Source organism: Buteo buteo, chromosome 1, assembly GCF_964188355.1.
Source record: "Buteo buteo chromosome 1, bButBut1.hap1.1, whole genome shotgun sequence".
NCBI lineage: Eukaryota > Metazoa > Chordata > Aves > Accipitriformes > Accipitridae > Buteo > Buteo buteo.
Window position 1 is genome coordinate 53,084,850 of NC_134171.1, and position 21,200 is coordinate 53,106,049.

General features: G+C 39.5%; 1 protein-coding gene across 1 annotated transcript in view; it reads left to right on the forward strand.

Moving 5' to 3' along the window:
- GRID2 (glutamate ionotropic receptor delta type subunit 2) overlaps positions 1-21,200 on the forward strand; it is a 737,675-nt gene that overhangs the window by 627,431 nt on the left and 89,044 nt on the right. The window contains exons 12-13 of the mRNA XM_075030714.1: positions 1,110-1,248; positions 11,606-11,801. Coding sequence (XP_074886815.1) covers positions 1,110-1,248; positions 11,606-11,801 — 335 coding nt within the window. The remainder of the gene's footprint in view (positions 1-1,109; positions 1,249-11,605; positions 11,802-21,200) is intronic.

Below are 21,200 nucleotides of genomic sequence, written 5' to 3' on the forward strand. Positions count from 1 at the left end.
GGGAAATGTGAAGGAATTTTTATGTAAGTGAAGATCCAGCACAAAATATTTCCAGATGATTGACTCTGTAACAAACTGCTTTTGCAAATCCTAGGTATTGTACCATCATAAGATTTTGCATCTGAGAAAGCTACCTCAAAAATAATGACAACTGTTCAAATTGAAGAGTATAGGGGGAGAGGAAAAAGTTGAATGTTTTGAGCAGTTGACTGTGGATGTTTTTTGCGTTCACTTGTTCCCTCTAGTTACTTGTAGCTGTGACAAAACTTAAACTGCAAGGAAAATGGGTATTTTTAAAACAATGAATTTTCCTTCATCTAAAAATCTGTGATTTGTATGTTTTTAACTGAAAGAACTCTCTCAAAGACTCCAAACTAGTGTGTTTTGGGGGCAGCTATTTGAATAAAAAATAATGCTTTTCTTGCTGAACTGGGCTCTGGTCTCACAAGCAGTGCTGTGCAGCTCATCCTGGTAGGTTTAACCGCTGCTAATATTTTGTTTACTTGGCAGGTGGATTTTAAAGAAAAGCAACTATGGGAACACAAAACAATTTTGCATTCTTCTTCGACACATGTGATTTTTTATTTTTTTTTTTGCATGTCCAAGTTCACTCGCAGCAAGTTGTACACATACATATGGTTCTCACGAGCATCTGCCTGCCTACAGAACTGTGAAAAGTAATTGTGTTTTGAGGTTTTTTTTTTAACTTTATGTTCTCAAGAATGCAAGAAAAACTTAATTAAGGTTTGTAGATAAGATCTCTAAGGAAAGAACATTGTAAGAATTTACTTTTGCTAGTTTTGTTCTGTGATCTTGAAGTCTATTTCCATTACTGGACGGGACTGGCAGATGAATTGCAATTAAAGGCACAATAGCAAAAGAAATTAAATACAGTAATGATGGCTGACAGTGTGGGCTTCCTTCAGTGCTTTTCATTGCATAGAAAGTGTGGCTCCAAGTCCTGCTCAGTTTACTAAAACACCTTGCTCTAGTAAACTGCTTTACCCTGTTGACCTTGGGGCCTAGTTCTCCTGAGAAATGCATAAGCAATGAGGATCTGGGTTTCCTTCTGCCAAATGAAAACTCTTGCTTTTCCTTCTTCCCCACAGGAGGAGAGGTTCCTTACACAACCCTGGCAACCCGACTGATGATGGGAGCTTGGTGGCTTTTTGCTTTGATTGTCATCTCGTCCTACACAGCAAACCTAGCAGCTTTCCTCACCATCACACGCATTGAGAACTCCATCCAGTAAGTTGATAATGAATGAATTGAGGGAAAAAGGGGAGTGATCATATGTATAAATTTATAAAATATACCCAAACAATAAGTATATACATGTATACTTAAATATGAGAAAAGAAAGAAACTTTTATCATCCTGAGAAGTAGTTTGGAAGCTAAAAAAATGACAATATACCATAGATTGCCAGTCTCCCTGAAGGCACTTTGTCTTTAGGATCAGAATTGTTGGCATCTGGTAGATACTCTTCTGTGGCACATATATATACATGTGTATGCACACATACATATTTTGAAAGAAGCAATTGAGTTTGAGATAACCAGTGTATTAGTATTTGAAATGGGAAAGTATATATTGTTGCTGTGTATCTTCAGGCTATGCTTTCCATTCAAATGCATTCCACAATTCTTGTGCTCTGACACTCTGATCAGGAGGAGCCCAATGCTTCTTCAATGTATGGGTAGCTCAAAGCTGAATTCACCTTTTCTTGCCAAGGCAACAAACAATAAAAATTCACTTACTAGTCACCTTTGCTCCTTGTGCTCCCAGGTGCTCTCTTACTACATTAAAAGATCACATTGTTCTCTTTTTTCTGTCTATTGGTTCTTTTGCTTCATGCCTCCCTAACATGAATGTCCTTGTCTTCCCCTGTTTTTTTTATGGTGAACTGTTTTTCTGTCACACCTTCCAGTCCTTTTTTCCACATCATCTCATGTCTCCTTACCACAGAAACCTTTCTAGGTCTCCTACCCTCTCTCGCTGCCCTTTTGTTCTCCAGTCTCCTCTCCTTCAGCAAGCTGCATGCTGACTTATCTGCACTCCCACTGCTCCAGTGACCTCCCCTGCTTCCAAATCCTTCCTCTTGGGTCAAAGCAGAGACTGGAAAATACAGCAAAGCATTAGCTAGCCCAGCACTCCAAGCGGTAGCTGGCCATTTTTCCATAGCAGGTTTTTAATCCATGAAAGTATGTGAGAGTGGCAAAGTTAGCCCTTCCCATAAATCCTTCTTTGCAAAAATGATAGAGTGACTTTAAAGAAGAGAGGCCCATTCTGCTGTATTTCTTCTTCCAGAAAGGTAAGAACCTGACGTTCAAGTCAGGCTCAATGCTGACCTTGGGGAAAATTCAGTTTTCTCACTCCCGTTGTTGATTCAAGTCCCTGTCTTCTGTGTATCATCACCCTAAGGACTTGCTGCCTCTAGTTCAGCTGCTTTCCAAATCTCTTTGAAGTGAGCCACTAGGGTAGACTGGGCAGGGGGAGCCTTGACCTCCTGTGAATTCATAGGTTAGGTTCAAGCATCACTGCATGCCAGCCAGTCACCGCGGTCTCACTAAGGCACTTTTCCTCTAGGTGAAGATTTTCTACATACTAAAACCAATCCAGGCTTTGACAGCACATAGACAAGTAAACATCTGCAATAGCAGCCAAGTTTTATTTGCGATTGGGAGCCAAAACTCAGACCCAAGAGCAGAAGCAATCCCTCACTTTAGGTGCATGGTTATCTCCTGACCCTCCCCATTAAGAGCATCCTCTTGCACTTCATAAACCCTTTCTCTTTCTCCCTGAGCGGGGGCAGAAAAGGAAGTTGGTGTCCTGTGGCCCAAATTGTGCAGGCATTACCAGTCCTTATTCGTTCCCCATTGGAAATTGTCTGTGGTTGTTATCCTTCCTTTCTGAGCTAACAACCTCAACACTTTCATCTATTAGAGGGCTAAACACTCTAAGACAGACACATGTAAAACAGACTAAAATCACATGAGCAAATCATTCCCCTGATGCAGTTGCATCACCAGTTAAATCAAGTTATCATTTCTTTTGAGATCTGAATAACAGACTTTGAGATCATGGAATACTTCAGGGGTATTTCGACACAACCCAACTGTTTGACTTGGTAGTCCCAATTATAATCCCTTCATAATTTATTGGGGAGTAAAATGATATTCTGCGTCAATGTTTGTCAACGTTGATCTTGAGGTTTTGAGGGAGGTTGGGGGTTTTATATTTTTTAAGTTTAAAAAGCTTTACATTTGACTAAGGAGCATGAAGAAATAACATGGGAATTTGTACATGCAAAATAAATAATAATGATATATTCATTGATTCAGTTTGTCCTCATAAATATGAAATATGCCTCTGCATCCTGCTTTGAAATTTTGTCCCTTCTAGTTTTGAAGTAGTCCAGAAAAATGTTCAAATTGCAGTGACAAATGTCTGAGTTTTCTTATCATGTGTAAAAAAGAATAAAATATATCCAAGCCATAATTTAATACATCTTCAGCTTTTTCATGCAGTTTACTATGATGTCACTAGAAAACCCTCAGTGGAATTCTGAGGTTATTATGTACAGTTGGGACTACATTGGTCTTTGTGCTGTATTATTTATGGGCAAAGTCACTGAAAATGTTTTATTCAGTAGAAAATGTTGCAGCTGGAAAGCTCCTGGAATGAAAGAATGAAGACATTTTTCAACAGCACTTGCAGCTCAAAAATAGAGTAATTAGATGTGTTAAGTATCCATTAGGGAATGAAGTTATCCTAACTATGGGGGGAGTGTAAAACTTTAGTTTACAAAACTGCCAAAATTGGAACTCAAACCAACACATAAGAGAGAGGCTGTTTGTTTACCATGCAGAATTACTGCAAAGTGGGAAACATGAATAAGCAATAAAGAAAAAAGCTGATGCTCTTTTTTTCTTTTTTAACAGATTAAATTGTACCTTGGGGAGCTTTGAAGGCCAGAATGAAAATGAGTTTAAGTATTTAAAGAAAATAAACCAGATTCTGCTTGTAGTGCTATCCAGCCAGCTTCAGAGAAGTCAGAAAAATGAAAGAAACTGAAGTCAGTGGGTTTGCACAGATGTAACAAGTAGTTAATAGGTTTTCATTTCAGATTTCCAGCTAGCATCAGATATTACAGTGTGTTATTGAAGGTACGGTCCTTGTGATATCTTCTAAGAAAGATAGGAGGATTCAAGCAGTCCACAGCACATTTCGTTTCCATGAAACATTTGGGTAGTTACTGCATTTCAGCTTTTGGATGTGTAGCCAGTTTCTGTTCAGAGCTCTTGCAGCTTTCCTTTCTCAGCTGGCATGAAGGTTGGGCCACTTTTCCTAATCAGTGCCTCATGGTACCCAGAAGTCTATTTTGAGAAGAAAAGCATACAAATTTTTTTAGGCAAAGCCCTAGGGGGGCCTAGTGGAATGTTCCCTTTCCCTAGAGTCCCAAAGTAGATCTTTGCCATATAACCTCACTTGAAGTTGATGGCATTTGTTCTTTGCTTCACTGATTAATTTGGATCAAATTGCTACAATTTTTAAATGAACTTAGAGGAACAAGAAGAGTAAGAGTGGACGTTAATCAACTTTTCCAGACAAATGGCTACTCTCAATACCTTTGGGATCTCAGCTTTTCATCTTCTGCCAACAGGCAATATCAGGAGTAGAGGCACGCAAGTCATAAAGTAGTTCCTAGATGCATCTTTTGTTCACGCTTGACCCACATTGCAGATGACATTTAAATCAAGACAGTCAGCATTTCAAATGCCAAAACATTGTGGCAGCAAAGCAAAGCATAATTTCTATGTTCCTTAAATCTTTACATCACTGTCTCAAATGCAACATGAATGGATAGTAATTAAGAGTGGCTTTTCTTGGTAAATGCCAAATAAATTTGGAGGTCTTGAGCTATTTCTCATAGGTGCTGATGCTGTGAATTTCATCACTGAGCCAGTATTGCCATTACTGTGTTTTATGATTCCTTCAGGACAGAATTAGAGTCCATTGGCAAAGACTGATTTTACTCAGACTACTGCACTGCACTGTTTTTCTGGGTAAAGGGAGGGTGCCGCCACCTTCTCACAGGCACTGAAATTTTGCAGGAAAGTTGGGGGAGTGGGGTGGGCAGAGGGGAAGTCAAAGGATTTGTCATTTGAAAGGCCAGTATTAGGTGGTTTCAAGTTTAAATCTAATCCACTTCTAAAAGTGTGGAAGCTTGATTAGGACTTTAGATTGTATGCATTATACAGGGGAGAGCCTGCATCTTGTGTCTTCTGTAAAACAAGAAGGTCCCATTACGTTCTCCATGTTCTAAGTAGTACGTCCTATTTGACAGGTGAGACCTCTGCCTCCAAATAATGGAGGCATAGCAGTAAAGCATGTCTTTTGTCATCCTTGTTTTGCCTAGTCATTCTTTTCACAACATTTTTCCTAAACCGTGATTCACTTGAAGCCAGGATGTCCCCAAGGCTTTAAAAAACTCAATACAACTGCCTACAAGTTTTCTGCAAGGGGGGGTTGCACAAGAATGCAGTAATTGGAGTAGATATTTCCTTATGCTGAAAACCAGAATGTTCTTTAACCTTTCCTTTAACATGGTTCATCCAGATCTTCAAATTGGCTAGCAAGCAGTATTACTAGTTTCTGGCACAGCTGTCACTGCCAACAATCAAATCTCTTGGCTTGCTGTGCCCTGTTCCCTAAGCCTGCCTGTGAATTAATCCTTAATGTCCTAAGAAAAAAAAAAAAAAAGAAAAAAAAGGCAGCATTGGAAAGCTTTATCTGAATTAGTCATAAATAAAGACTTCAGTGTAAACCATGACATCAGTTATTTTCTCCTAAAATTTAGTGACTACTTCTTGCAAGCAGTTCTGTGTAGCAGTCAAGTCTAACAACACGGCTAGCCTAAATTGATCTATAACCCAGATCTACAAAGATACTTTGATGCCCAAGCCTCTGACCTCAATGGTATTTAATCACCCAAAAAGGAATTTGGTTATTCCTTTATGGAGTTGACCTTTTGTTTTTCTACATTTTCTGTGTATTTTTTTAAACACTTTTGGATCACATATATGAACAACATGTTACCAATTCTAAGTCTAGGATTTGAATTTATAGAAGTGGGTATACTTTGGGGAAAGAAACATATGCAAATCCTAATACGTTGGGGGTTTTTTTCTTTGCATTGGAAGCAGAGATAATTTTTTAAATTACAAAGTAATTAATTTGTACTAAACCAGAAAATGAAAGTGACCTGACAACTGCTGCCTACGGTGCAGAATACTAAACAAAATCAACAAATGCTGAAAAATGCATGTGTCTGTTAATAATTCATTCTCAAATGACTCAGTTCATCTTCAGAATAGCCCTATATTGTAGTTAATTTGTATGGGATAATATTGGTATTTTCCCAGTAATTATAATGAGAAAAAAACTTACCATAAATACCACACATAACATTTTTCCCCACAATGCTTCATGAGCGATAACCAAAAATAAGCTGAACTGTGACCTGACTGCATGGTCACTTCCCTAAGAGTAGAATTTTTCTATATACAAGCTCAGTTAAAGGTATTTTATTTTATAACAATTTTTTCAACTATATCTTCTTTTTTATTTTTAAACAATTTTTATCATTCATTACCTTATTGCTTCAAAATTAGAAATTCAAAGAGATGAATGTTTTAAAATGTGGGATTATAATTCCCTTACTCATGTTAGATCCGCACTTTGCTTTGCAGGTAGTTCAACTGAGATCAGTAAAGCTATCGCAAAATTAAATCCCCATCCAGTGTGGATAACGGTATCAGCATTTGGGCATCAAAGGATACCCCATGGGAATTAATCAGATTGACAAATACTTTTTCCTTATTTTGAGATCTGGTGTGGCAGCTGTGTGGTGAGACTGGGTGACATAGTGAGGCTGGGCATTTATGTCTCCACTAAATGTATTGGTATGAACAGAGAATGGGTTGTTTAATCCAGGAATAAAGGTACATCAAACAATGTGTAACCTACAAACTAGGCTGGAGGCAAAGTAGTTATAAAAATTCTTTCTTCTGGAAAGGAACCTCAATAGTTTAATAATTTTATTAGTTCTGTCAAGGTCTGTCATTTCTCTTTGTTTTGCTGTACCTTAGCTGCTAGGTTGTGAATGTCATACCAGTAGTCTGCAGAGTTGCAGGTTATAAAAAACAGATTCTAAAAGAGGTCATATATATTATGATCCCATTTGACATGTTTGTGTAAGGGGATGAAGCCACTGATGTGATAGGTCTTTTCCATTTTTGCAGCTTGCCTATGCAGCAGCATACGCACATGTATACCTCAGAGCCTGCAAAACTTCTTTCTCACTCCTCAGCGTAGGGTCAGGCAAACCAAAACTTGGGATTTCCTGCTGACAACAGCGTTTAGTGCGTCTGTAGAGTTTCACTCATACTTGTCTTGCTTCTTGTCCTCTTGCCATCATTTTCTCAGCATAGAGCAGCATCTGCTGCAACTGTGAAAAGATGCAGAGCAGGGCAGCTGAGAGGCATCCTGTGTTTTAGGATAGCACACCAAACAGTAAAGAACTGCAGACTGTAGTTAATGCTAGACTTGGCAGCTACAACGTGCCTTCCTGAAGGCATCAACATAATTCTCCTTCTTGTTATTTCCCTGCCGGTGATGCCTTTGTGTGTGATGGCACTCTTGCTTGCTTCTCAGACTGTTTGTAGTACCCTTCCCATACCTCATGGTAGTACGCTTGTGGACTAACAGTTTGTGTCTTGTGTTGGTTTGCCTTTCTGAAAATAGCAAGGTTGCTTTTAAAGCCACAAGCTATACAGAGGAGCTGGTTTTCTTTTGTGCTGTTTCTAACCGTGCTGTTTTGTGGCAGCAGCTACACATATCATTTGTACACCAGTTAGGAATAATATTTCAGAAAAAAATGCTGTTGCTTGTTATATTAGAAATTGTATGGCTATACAGAGTCTTGTAAAGTAATGATTGCAATTTTGCTAGGTGTCGTCACTTGAAATTGGAGACTCAGTAAATACTTTTTGTATACTTTTCTAGCCATATGTATGACAAATAACACAGCAATTACAGGACATTACAATATGCATCCTGCGACAGTTCATTGCACTTCTCATCACTGCCAGGAGATACAGAAGTGTATTGGCAGCAGCAGCAGTAACACAGAATGGGTGAATATAGTATGTTGTATTTATCTAGTGCCTTTCACCAGTGATGCTTCTGGCAGATAGATAGACTGTCAATGCAACAGTAGTACACCTACTTTACACAACACATTGCCTAATGGTGAAAGAGAGATAAATTCTCACCAAGGCCCACCGCTGTCTACCAGGGTGCCTTTCTGCAGAGCTGCACCCCAGCCCGCGTTGTTGCAGGGGATTATTTCTCCCCAGGTGCGGGGCTTTGCATTTGTCCTTGCTGAATTTCATACCACTCCTGTCAGCCCATTCCTCCAGCCTTTCAGATCCATCTGCACAGCAGCCTGTCCTTGAGCAATCGGCTGGTCCCCCAATGTCGTGTCATGTGCAAACTTGACAACAGGGTGCTTACTCGTTTCCTCCAGGTTATTGGTGAAGACATGTCCCAGGTTAGACCTCTGTGGTACCTCTTACCAGCCTCCAGGTGAGCTACCCTTTGAGCCTGATTATCCAACCAGGAATTTATCCAGCTGGTTTACTACCCAGCCAGGCCTAGTGACCTAATTTGGATACAAGAATATTGTGGGAGAGAGTATTCAAAGCCTTGTTAAAGTAAGGCAAACTACATCCATTTCTCTAGTCTTGTCCACAAACTAAGTCATTTTACTGTACAAGGCAACCAGATTGGTCAGGCATGACATACCTTTGGTAAGTCTATGTCGACTGCTCCCAGTCAGCTGCTTCTCCTTCATGTGCTCAGAAATGTGCTCTGAGAGAACTCGCTCCATGATGTTGAACAACCAGCCTTAATTCCTTTAATCATCTTTTTTTAATCTTTTTTGAATGTAGTCTGGATGTTTCCTTTCTCCAGTGGTCAGGGATGTCCTCCAATTTCCTTCACCTTTCAAAAATTAAAGCAAGCTGCCTTGCAAGGACATTGACCATATCTCAGCACACTTTGATGCAGCCTGCCAGGTCCCATGCAATTCTATGGATCTAGTGCTCTCAATCAACCCCTGCCTTGTCTGGTTGGGATTTACCTGACCACTAATGGCTTGTTGTTCATTGCCTCCTTGAACCCTGCCTCTAGTCACAGAAACCTTGGAGACCTTGCTGGGGAAGAGTGAGGCAAAGAAGGCATTGAGCATCTCAGCCTTAGCTGTGTCTGCTGTCCCCCTCAACAGATCCACACTTTCCTTGTTCTTTTTAGTTCTGCAAAAGCTGTTCTTGTTACCCTTGAAGTCCTTCAAGAGCACCCACTCTAGCTGAGTATTGGCTTTCCTAATGCTATCCAGAGTTGCCAGGAAGTGTTTCTAAACTCCTCCTTTGTAGCCTGTCCATACTTCCATCTTCTCTATATTGTTTGATGAGATGAAGGCCTTTTTGAAATTCTTGGGTTTGTTTAGTAATTCCAGAGTGTAATAGACGATTGAATTGCTTTCCCTGGAGAAACCTATCTGGTGCCTATGTCTAATCTTCAGTACTGATCTTTAGAAAAGTATCAATCCTTATTTCAGTTTATTTATTAAAGCTAAGTATAACATCTTAATAGTTTATTTTTGTAATTCCCCTGATTACTAGAGCCTTTTAAAAATATTTACTGCTTCCCTTTCACACACTGGCTGTAATGAGGTTTCATATTTTTGCTAACAGCTCAGCTGTTTCATATTTAAGCTTTCAGAACTCATAGGTGTTTATCTGGACTTGATAATATTTATTTTTTTTTTACTTTTCAATTACAGATTAGCCACAGTACTTATTCTCCTGATACCTTAGTCTACTAGAGTCTTAGATTTTTCTTCCTAGAAAAGGGCATGTCTCAGTTCTCTGCTAGAAGAACAATATACTTGGTTTCAAGAAAAGCTCCATTTAGCAGTTCACCTTTGATGATCCCATATGTGTACTGATTCTTTGCAGGTTCCCTGCTGCTTGTGTTCTTGAAGAGGAATGCCATCTTGTTGGAGAAAGAGGAGAGGATTGTGGGATTTTTAATACCATTAGTTATTTACTCTTCAAAATTAAATTTATCCCTTCCTTGTACTTGCTATATGTTATCTGCTTAGAATTTAGCTCTTGTTCAATGTTTTTCTAAGCCCATATGTCTGAATTTCAAAGCATTTCTTTTTGACTCAGCTAACCTCTAAACCCTTGCCATTGAGCTCTATTGATTTTTTCTTTTCCTACTTTCTGTTGTGTTCAGCAGCCTACAATATCCTTTGAGATCCGGTTACTGTTTTCTTCAGTGCCATCCCTGGAACACCTAAGAATTCCTTCCCCTACACACACCCCGTAGAGCCATTTTCACAATCCTCTATATTTATGTGTTTCAGAAACACAACTTGAAATTTGATGAGTTTCCTACATTTGTGCTTGCATTTTCTGTGGCTGCAATGAGCTTTTACAAATTGCTATTGCCTACTTTAAGACAGCATTCAGCCCCTTGATTTGTCCTTATGTGTCATCCACTAGATTTGTGCAGTTTATACAAAGTTAATTTGTGCCAGGAAAGTTGTAATGGGTTTTAGGCAGTAGACATACTGCAGTAGTTATTTTGAAACTTTAATGAATGCCTTTAAAGAATCAGAAGTACCGGAGAGCAATTCTGTAGGACAGGAAAATAAAAGCCAAGAGGTAAGGAGACTTTAAAGGTTTCTAATATACCTTTTTAAGTCCAAAACAGGGTTGAAAAAAACATATTTGGGATGCTTTAGAAACTTCTAAACTGGTTAATTTTTCTTCTTATAGGGTATGGATAAGATGAGATCATATGTAAAGTAGGACAAATTTATCGGACTAAATAACAGGAATCGTAATGAAAAGACAGTTCATGAAACTGCAACAAAAATATTCCTATTGCTGAAAATAGTGTGGGATGTGACCTGTGTGATGGGTGCACAGTTCAGTGCAGGAATACCACCAAAAAGCTGCTCTTCACCGTGTAACCAAGTAGCACATAGAAGTACTCAGCCCAGGTGCTTTGGGCTAGATTTGGTGAGTTCTGGTGCTAACACTCCTGCTCCCCAGCAGCAGGGTGTGTGGTGGCACCACACTCTCATAGGTGGTTACCCAACTTGTGTTGAACTTGCTGCGTATGGCTGGAGGGACTGTAATGCTCGCTTCTCTCCTTTGCCCCTGCTCAAGGGAGCTCGGTATTTGGCAGGATCCTCTTGCTCCTTCCGTTGTTCTTTTTTCATCCATTTTCATTTTTTCCAGCCCTTCCTTTCACTTCATATTCCTCCTTGTGTCTTAAATCATAAAAACATTTTTCAGTCTCACTTCGTCTTTTAAGAAAAAAAGAAAAAGAAAAAACAAACAAACAAGAGAAACTGGCTTGACAGCCATCTTCCTATATGTTGCCCTTTGCTAGCCTGCAGCTCCTTCCTCTTGAAAATGTGACTTCAAGTCTCCTGTGTCTCTTTTCTTCACCAACAATTAAGGTCTCTCCAGGATCTCTCAAGACAGACGGATATTCCTTATGGCACTGTCTTGGACTCCGCAGTCTATGAGCACGTCCGAGTGAAAGGGATGAATCCTTTTGAGAGGGACAGCATGTATTCCCAAATGTGGCGGATGATTAACAGAAGTAATGGCTCAGAGAACAATGTCTTGGAGTCGACCGCAGGCATTCAAAAGGTACTGGTATGACTTCCTTTTTGCTTCCCATTGGAGATGCTCTGCTGTAATACCACATTTGTTTAATTGTTGCTTTTAACTGTAAGGGATGCATTTGCACCCAGATAATGATCATGCCTGTTACCAGTTTCTGCAAGCCCATTGCATTGGCATGGAGGATTAGGACTTCTGAGCTATGTAGCTTGTTTTCAATGACTTTTTAAAATGTAAGTACCTAGAGCATTTGCTCTGAAAAGGATTTATAGGTACGAGAGATGATTAATGCATTTGTCGGGATGCAATATGGGAATAGGATCGCTGGACTTATAACCCCAGAAAACATGGCAGTGTACTGTACAAAGCTTAAAGCACTTTGAATACAAGACATTGATTAACTTATTTTTGTAGACTCCTGACACTGAAAATCTTGGCTTTCAGTTGTAGCTCTGAGTCATGTATGTTTTGAGAGAGGCAGGCAGAAAAAGAGGATCTGTGTTTAAAGAAGAGTCTCACAGCCACCTTCTGTAGTGGGTTAAGCCGTGGGAAAATATTTTGAGAGCAGGAGTCAGTTTTTGTAGGCACATTTGTGAATGCAATAGTTCCCTCCCATTTTTTTGGTTGACAGCTACAGCTTTTATAAGAACACTAATCCATGATAAAGTTCAGTATGAGGGTGAATATGGGTTAATGAGTGACTGTATACAAACTTTTTCCCTACCATTGTATCTTCATATTCAGAGTTTTAAATCAAATCTGAGAAATATCATATTTTATATATTTTATTTTAAACTTCAAAATGTGAAGATCGATTAAAGCAAATATGCATGAAGTTGTGTGTTAACTTGTTTTAAGCTTGGGTTAGAGATTTCTAAAAATCCAGACAAACCCTGCCTTTTGTCCCCACCAAAATCCATTTGCCAGGAAAACCTGCAATTTCTGGTGTTTTCACACTGGATACAAACATGTAAGAGGAAAGAGTATATTAAAAAGAATGATGAAATCACTGGTGATCTCTTGATAATAAAAGAACTACAAAATAACAAAGATTCTTCAGAGTTTGAAAAATCACTAATCCACCCTCTGTATAACTGAGATCATATTTTCTCCTCTGAAGGACTAAACAGCATGAAAGAAGAGGCAAGAGAGGCCCTGGGGAACTGCACTTTTGAAACCCCTTTAGATAAAGTCATAAGCTGAAAAAGCAAGAAAAAAAAGACAGTCTGAAAATGTATTGGCTAGAGGAAATTGCTTTTTTTGAGAAAATATATTTTAGCTCAGTTTGTAAGGGGCTGATAAAGCTGGGTTTTGCCTTTTGTATGGAAAAAAAAAAAAAAAGCTGCCCTCCTTCTGGTTTGCCTTCCCACATTATCCTAAGGGCTTCAGAAGAATCAAAAACCAGAGCACGTCAAACACAGCTATGTTGACTAATGGCTTTTAGCTGAAGAAAACAACTGGTGTATCATGCTGGCAGGTAATTCCAGATTACAGCCTTTGATTTCTCATTCCTGGAAACATGGCAGTTGTTGTCCTAAAACTCACAAAACCAGAAATATCTGAGTTCTTTAATTTCCCATGCCTTTGCTTCCCAGGAATAAGCACTTGCAAATGATGAAGTTGAAAAACCAAGTTGCAGCATGTTAGCAGGCCAACCACCTTCCAATTTTAAAATATCAGAGGGCTCAGACCCAATTCTAATGAACATACACATCCACCTATGTGTGCACAGTGTCTCCCCTTCTTTTGCCTTACAGGAAGAAATGACTCAGAAAAAGATTATTTGCCAGTTGCTGTTCACACAGAAGCTTTTGGGAGATTGTACTTGGCCTGCTCAGGAAGAAAGGTGGATGAAGAATGTGATGTTAAAAGCTAATCTTAGGCAAGGAAAATTAATATTTTAAAAGGTAGCTGATAAGAGGCAGAGATTATAATCTCTGTAACATACTTCAAAAAAATGAAAACATTTCAGAGGAAAGAATTCATGGGTCCCTTTGGCCTATTTATATACTTCGTAATGTTCTTCAGGGCCTTGAACAAATTTAACTGGCCACATCAGAGCTATTAACCAAATTATAACCCTGGACAAGCTAAGCCAACAGGTCTCCCTCTGTGCTTCATTTTGTTTCTGCCATTAATCAGCACTAAAGCATGACTGAACAGCAGTTTGTCCAAGCTCTCTGAGGCCATTACCTCCGCACACGTTCCTGGAGTGCTAAGTGAGGGCTTAGGCTTAACGAGTGCTTCCAAATGGGTATGGGGAAAGGGATTTCCACTAGGCTGCCTAATGACCATGAAGGGACTGCGATAGGAGGGACCACCATGGGAGAGAGGTGTGCAGGAAGGATGTTATGGATGTGGCGGACATGCTCTTCTTTAACAACACTCCCTGCTGCACCTTCTCTGATGTTAAATGGGGTTTGCAAGTAGCCATCGCAGAAGAGGCTTTGCCAAACATTTCTGTTATATCTTAAAAGTCCTTTAGTTTTGTCTTGCTTTTATTCTGCAAATTACAGTGGAGCTGGCACTCTTCTTATTCTGAGGAAAGTAGCAGTTTAATACTAATGTATATATAAACAGGGGGAAGGGGAGGGGGATCAACTGCTGATTTACTCATTGCATCATCCCACTCACTCAGCAGGACTGCCTGCTTGCTGTACCAGTGACTTCATGGGGAATGGCACCTGTGTGAGTGAAAATACAATACAGCCAAATGATGATGATGATTGCGTAGTCCCATTTTGCGTCAGGAAATCTACCACTTTGACCTGCTTTTCCTGGCAGGAGGGCAGGCCAGGCAAGAGAAGTAAGATGGGAAGATCATGCCACTGTTAGTTTTCAGGTTTTGATATTTATTGGTCCTGTTCTTCTCATAAATCAGGTGCATACATATCACTGTGTGTGCTCCTATTCCATCCATAGTGAACAGCTATATACACCATCAGGTCTGGTTAGAGAGCAGCTGGGTAATTCACCCTGAAGAGAGAGCAGAGTTTTAAATACCTCAAACAGGAGACAGCCTGAAAAGCACAGGCACTGTAGGTATTTTTTACCACTTATTGTCTCTTCCTTTCTCAAAAGGCAACAAAAAGCAGTTGAAGATCTGAATTGAAGGTAAGGAAGCATTCAGTTGTTTGTCTTCCTGCCCTGCCAAATCAAAATTGATGGGGAGGTAGCTGTATTCCTATATATGCTTGGATTATTCTGGAGAATATTCACTTTTATCTTCTTTTTTTCTTTATTATTCCCAAATGTTTCATGTATCTCAAATTGATTTTCCTTTTTTGCATAGGTTATGAAATATGCATCTCATTCTGTCACAGGAATCTCTATTTTCACAGAAGTTATTTATTTGGAGAGGATTTACAGAGCCCTAAGTCATGCCTGCTTAAACATTCATTGAGAACTCCAAGAAAAATCATTTAGGCTTAAACATATCACATTACATACCTCTTTATGTCTTCTTAAAAAGCACATTACCCTGCTTAATCCTTTACAAGCACCACAGGCTTTCCTATCCTTGGAACTATTCCCATTTAAAATATAATGAAGTGCTTCCATTGTGCCCCTGTCTGCTCTTTCTTCCCTAGAGTATAATAGTGCCTAATGCCCTATCCTACCCACCTTGTTCCTCTGAACATGATACCATAGCCTACAGCGTCTGCATTTTTCTCAGCAGTACAAAGTGGAAAATTCCTTTCCCAGGCTGCATATGAAGAATCCAAATGCGTTTGAAACCTCTGCCTCTTTAACTCTATCTGCCAAATATTTAGCCAGTAGGAAACTTGAGAAATAATGCTTCTGGATGGTGCATTAAAAGAAACTCCTCTTAGGCTCTCATAATATTTCCTCTTCAACTTGCACACAGTATCAAAAGGAATTTGGTCTTGAGATTTTTATTTTCTTGTGATCCTACTTACATTGCCAGTAGAAACATGCTAGCAACTGCTGAGCCTGTTTGTTTTCCCTGGACACTGTGGATGGCACTTTTACCTTCCTGAGACTATTGTAACAGTAGTAATATTGTTTAAACTACCTATGAATAGGCCATAACAAAACTTTGCTGAGGTGATTTGTCTGGGGAAGAAAGGAGTAATAATGATTTGCGATTCTGTGCTAGAACAAGTTATTAATAACTGGACATGGTTATTCTTAATTTGTTTTCAGCAGTAGCAACAGCATGAAGATTTCTATTGATGGGACAAAAAACTCCTGAATTAACTAATTATCCTGATTTACTCACAAATTTACTGTTGGAATTGCCCTTCTGGTGGCAGATACACTGATCACAGCACAAAAAGATCTAGTTAATACATGCAAGTCCATACATCTTTGTTGTGAACATTTCAGACCATGGAGTTGGCCAATGAAAAGACACTGAAAACAAGAGAAAACGAAAACAGACTTTTTGGATACTGGATCTGTACTGTGATTCAGCAGTGCAATTTATCTATTTAGGAATTGCTGTCTCCTGCACAGTCCATGACTTGGAGCTGACAGGTGCCTGGGGGTACCAAATGCACCTGCTGTCCTTACTTGGTATTATCACGGGTGGTCTGGCTCCATCTTATTTGTCATATAGCATCCTTTTCCTGGAAAGCAAGTCTCAACATAAAACCTGAGCCAAATTTACCAGTGAAGTGCTGTTAATAATGACAGGAGGAATGCCTGATCCACTGACACTAGGTTGTTTAAAGTCTCATAGCCTGTCAAAATGTCAGCTTATGGGGGTAGGGGAATGGGGTATATTTCATTGCAAAGCGTATTTCTCATAGCCCTATCAAAAATTGGCTTCGGTTTGCATGAGCCAAAAGAATAATCAGCCTGGAGAAAGTTTGGTGGTTGTTTTTTTCCTGTAATACTGTGTATCTTTGCTTCCATATCTTGGGCTTAAACAAACTTGCAGCAGTGCAAAAATTTAGAATCCTGACCAGAAAACACTGCAAACGCAGTGTGGTGTTACTTTCAGGCATTATCAAAAGGCTAATAGTTATCTGGATTAGCTCAGGGGGTCAATGTGCTTTGGATGTATAATAACGAATCTGTGACAGTTAACAGAGTGTGACGAAGATTCTGTGCATAGCTTTAAAAATTAAATGTAAAACTGTTTTCCTGCTGCCTCATTTTCTCAGAATTCAAGGTAGGCTCAAGAAAAGGCTTGCTCTCCCTCACGAATGTTCCTAAGCATATATTAAAGTTTGATCTAACTTTGACTTTGTAGAGTTTTCACATGTTTTATCTTGAATAGAACACCTGCAAGTTATTTTCTGCAGAGTTTAGCTTTATTCCAACAAAAATTTAAATCAAAATTTGAGTCATCTTACATATCAAGAAATGGATCTAAACAGACATGTGTTCATCCAACAACTAAGCAAGCCAACTACTGCTGTATTCCTTTTGTCTCCAAAGTTTCCTGAAAATTTTATCTGAGTTCATCTCCTGTTTCATCTTACCTGCTCCGGAATGTACCTTTCCCCTTTTGCTCTCACTGAAATGCCATCCAAGTTGCTCATGACTTCTGTTCAAAGGTCAGTCTGCATATGCCTGCCAGTCACTTTAACAGCCTCAGATGTCACTGACTGATGTCCTGCTGTGGTGCCATGCTATTCTACCTTCCAAGACTGTCTTTGCTTGCTCTCTCTCTTCTCTTTCTATTGTTTTGGAGAATTTTCCAGATCTGTTCAATTTTTGTGGGCTATCCTACATCTAAGAACATAGTCTTTTCTATCTGTAGCTCATCCCTGAGTATTCTCAAGTCCAGACAAATTCAGCTAGTGGCTCCATGGAGACAACCTGCAGTTCTGCTTCTCTTACACTGAACTGAGCTCCTTTTATCAGCAATAAAATTTTTGTGTTTTCCTCTACTGTCTTTTCATGTCTGACCACTAACTTAGTTCAACCTCAGACCTACAGTAGCTGACCTCATCATCTTCATTTTCTTTGCTGTGGCTTTCTATTGCTTAAGCTTGTGTTTAAGTTTTGCCAATTCACCTTCCATAACATGTCTGTGATTTACCCATACAACCTCCAGACCATCGCTTCAGTAGTTTTCAATGTTATTTTCTGGGGCCTTTATAAAGCACTCTTTGTGCATGTAGTTCTATTGAAAATGCTTCTGGAAAAAAAAAAAGAAGAAAAAAAGAAAAGTTGTCTTGAGTTTCAAGGTCCTTTGTGGTCATTCTGACTCTCCCTGTAGCTTTCTCATTTCTGAATTGGAAATCATTTGTGTGAGCTTTCAGTGCAACTCCTTTTTCAAGCAAGAATCTTTATGCTTTCTCCAAGGACTCTTCTGTAAGGTATGAAGTTTTCCCTCAAGACAGTAATGTTGTCTTTTCTGCAAACTCCTTAACACTCTCCTTTGTTATTGCACTAACTAAAACCTTGACAACTAGGTCTCTGGTGTGCTCCGATCACTACCCATCAACTGAGCAGCACTGTTTTGTTGTTTCGTTATGCTCTTTCCCTTCATTTGGCTTATTTTATAACTGCCAAATAAGAGGGGAGAGAGGAACTCACACTATAGTCATCTAAATACCATCATAGATGTGATGTGGGTGAAACCGAAGCACTACTATACCTTAGAATGAACTAAGTTAATGAACACAACCATTATCAGATGAAGAGTATTTCTCAGAAAACAACCTCTCTGTGTGTGACCTTTCAGCCTTCATCCTCAAAGTAGAGCTACAGCCTAACTTCAAAAGATGAGCATGGGAGCTAAAGTTTGTAACAGTCTGATAGAATATAAAAAGATGGGGGGGATATTATTGAGCAATCGGTCCTTATAATCTCTCATTTTCTCCAGCTTCAGTGGTGCCAGCTACATATTTCTCTTGAATTGCCTCATTGATTAACATAATTGCATTAATCTCAGAAACAGTTTTCTAATCTTGAAGTTTTCTGCTTGTTTTCAGAGAAGGTTTATTTGCCTGAAAGCTTGGTTATTTAGGGGTCTCCCCACAGATATATCTCTTCTTCTGTTCAGAGGTAATTCTCACTTAAAACCTTACTTCACTTAGATCCTTAAACTGTCATGGCTACAACGATACTTCCATCATGTGTAACTTTAGGTGCCTAATTTAGGTGCCCAAGTTTCTTTCCTAGCTATCATAGACAGACAATTTCCTTCTCTAGAGAGTGGTTGGGAGTGCCTAAGCTGGGAACCTATTTTTCTTGGTGGCTTATTTTGTACAGTACCTATCAAAGTAAGATCATATTCCATGACTAGAAACTGCAATAAAAATAAGAAACAGCAAAATATACCCCGAGGAACTAATTTTGCTCGAATCCTGTAGAATTGCATTCTGCAGAGAGCTGAGTCCAGACTTTTCAGCTGGAGAAAGGATGGCTGACAGCCCTTTGAGGAGTGAGCATGGGATGGGGGGGGTCCCCACCCTTCATCCTGATGGCCAAATACAAAGCTAAGTACTTCATGCCTTAGCCTGTTTCTAACCCTGTAGTCATCTTTTTACACAGCAAAACAGTCCAGAGAGGAAAATTGATTCCTTTGTTGGTAGAGATTTCACTTGGGGTTTCGCTTGTGTAGAAGTGGACTAATTGGGATGGTGTCATGAGAGAAACACCCGGAGTGCATCCCTGTCCCAATGGTAGGAGACCAGCTCTGTAGAGTGCGCATAGCTGCCACTATAAGGCACATGGTGCATTGCCAGGTATTTGGTCTAAAACAATCCACATGCACATGCAAAAAGTAGAATTAATTTTGTGTTAAATAGCCCTCAGTCTCTACCTGTAGAGAAAATGAATAAGTGTTTCCTTTTTTTTTTTTTCATTTCTGGAGAACTTTGGATATTTCTGATAGGTGAGGAAGGTAGGATCACAACACCACACTGACAGTGAGTGTAGCTAGACCACAACATGCAGAGTAACTGCTGATGGCTATCTGTATGAGGACTTTCTAGCTGGCAACGCTTAGTTTATCCCCCTTATAGCTCCTTGTGCCTTTTTCTGATAGTGTGCAACTTTGGGAATTGCTGCCAGGGTGGTATGTATCCCCATTTGTTTCCATGGCCATATCACATCTGAATACCATAATCCTGAGATTTATATGAGAGAGACTTTAAATTTCTGAATAACTAAGCAGCATGAGTGCTGCTTTCATTTGCACTGGCAAGTGATTAATTGTAGAAATTCTGAGCTCCCTCCTGAAGCTGGGACTTTTAGGGGACGGGAAATTTTGGAAGGGAGCAGGGAGTAAGAAAACTGACAATTAGAAAATAATTTAAGAAAAAGAGTGCATTTGCAGTCAGTGATTGTAAAAGCTGAACATGAGTATGTCAGGATAATGCTCAAAGGAAATTTTTTCGCTAGCATTATTTGTTGCTGAAGTTTTCTCAGCTGGCCACACTCAGTATTATGGAGGCACCTATTAGAAAGGGTGGCATAAACAGAAAAGGATGCTGAACTCACCCCTACAAATGAGTTGCTTAATTTGTGCATGTTAGGGTCTAACAGAGCAATGCTATTGTCATATTCCATTAAAAAAAGGGGGGGTTGAGTATTTACTATGCAATGAGTGCATTTATTATGCATTAGCACAGGAGAGGTCTGAGAGAGAAACAGCTCTCATGGGTGCTGTTACAAACCATCTCATGAGTAAAATACAGGCTTTAGTAAGGAGTGCAAAACAGGAGATGTCTTTACGGATATATTTGCAGCAAAACAGAAGTTCTGCTGCATGTTACTCTCCCAGTTAAAACCAGAACAAGATGATTCCCTTCTGTTTATCAGCTGCAGAGGCCAGGAAGGGTTTGGGAGAGGAAGATTCCTTGGGACAGAAAGGTACTGAGGGGGTAGTTTTGTAGGGTGTCAGTTGTCATTTGGGCACTGCTGCTAGTGTGATGTTGGTCCTGATGTGGCATCTTACACTGAAAGCATGTTGGGTATATATAATGGAAAAGCAATACAGGGAAACTTTTGCTAGGTAATAAACTCTTGCTACTTTTTCCAACCCATAAATCTGCTTCTAATGCAGTTGCTAAAATTGTATGTACTACTTTTCTAGGCTCTTCCATCTATGGCATTGCTTCAGCAAAAAAGAGTATGACCAGCAGCTATAAATGACCAAAAACTGTAGAGGGATGAGCAAGTTCTGCTGGGACACTAGCAGAGCAGTGAAACTCCTGTGTGTCAGCAGCTTGTGGAGGGATATACCCTTCTCTGGATTTTGGAGTAGCATGTACGTTATCTCAGGTTTTATTACTGCAGAATGACTTTGAGCTCAGTGCTCGCTGTTCTGCTCTGTTAGCGCCTGGTGTCTTCAGAAGCTAGGTGTAATGCTTGCGTGTCATTCCACGTTGGCAAGTGGTCATTTATTTTTATTTAGCAGGAATTGGAATGAATATGACATAACAAGTCTTGTAATCCTTTAGGCCTCTAAGATTGCTCTTTATTAAACAAGAGAGACTC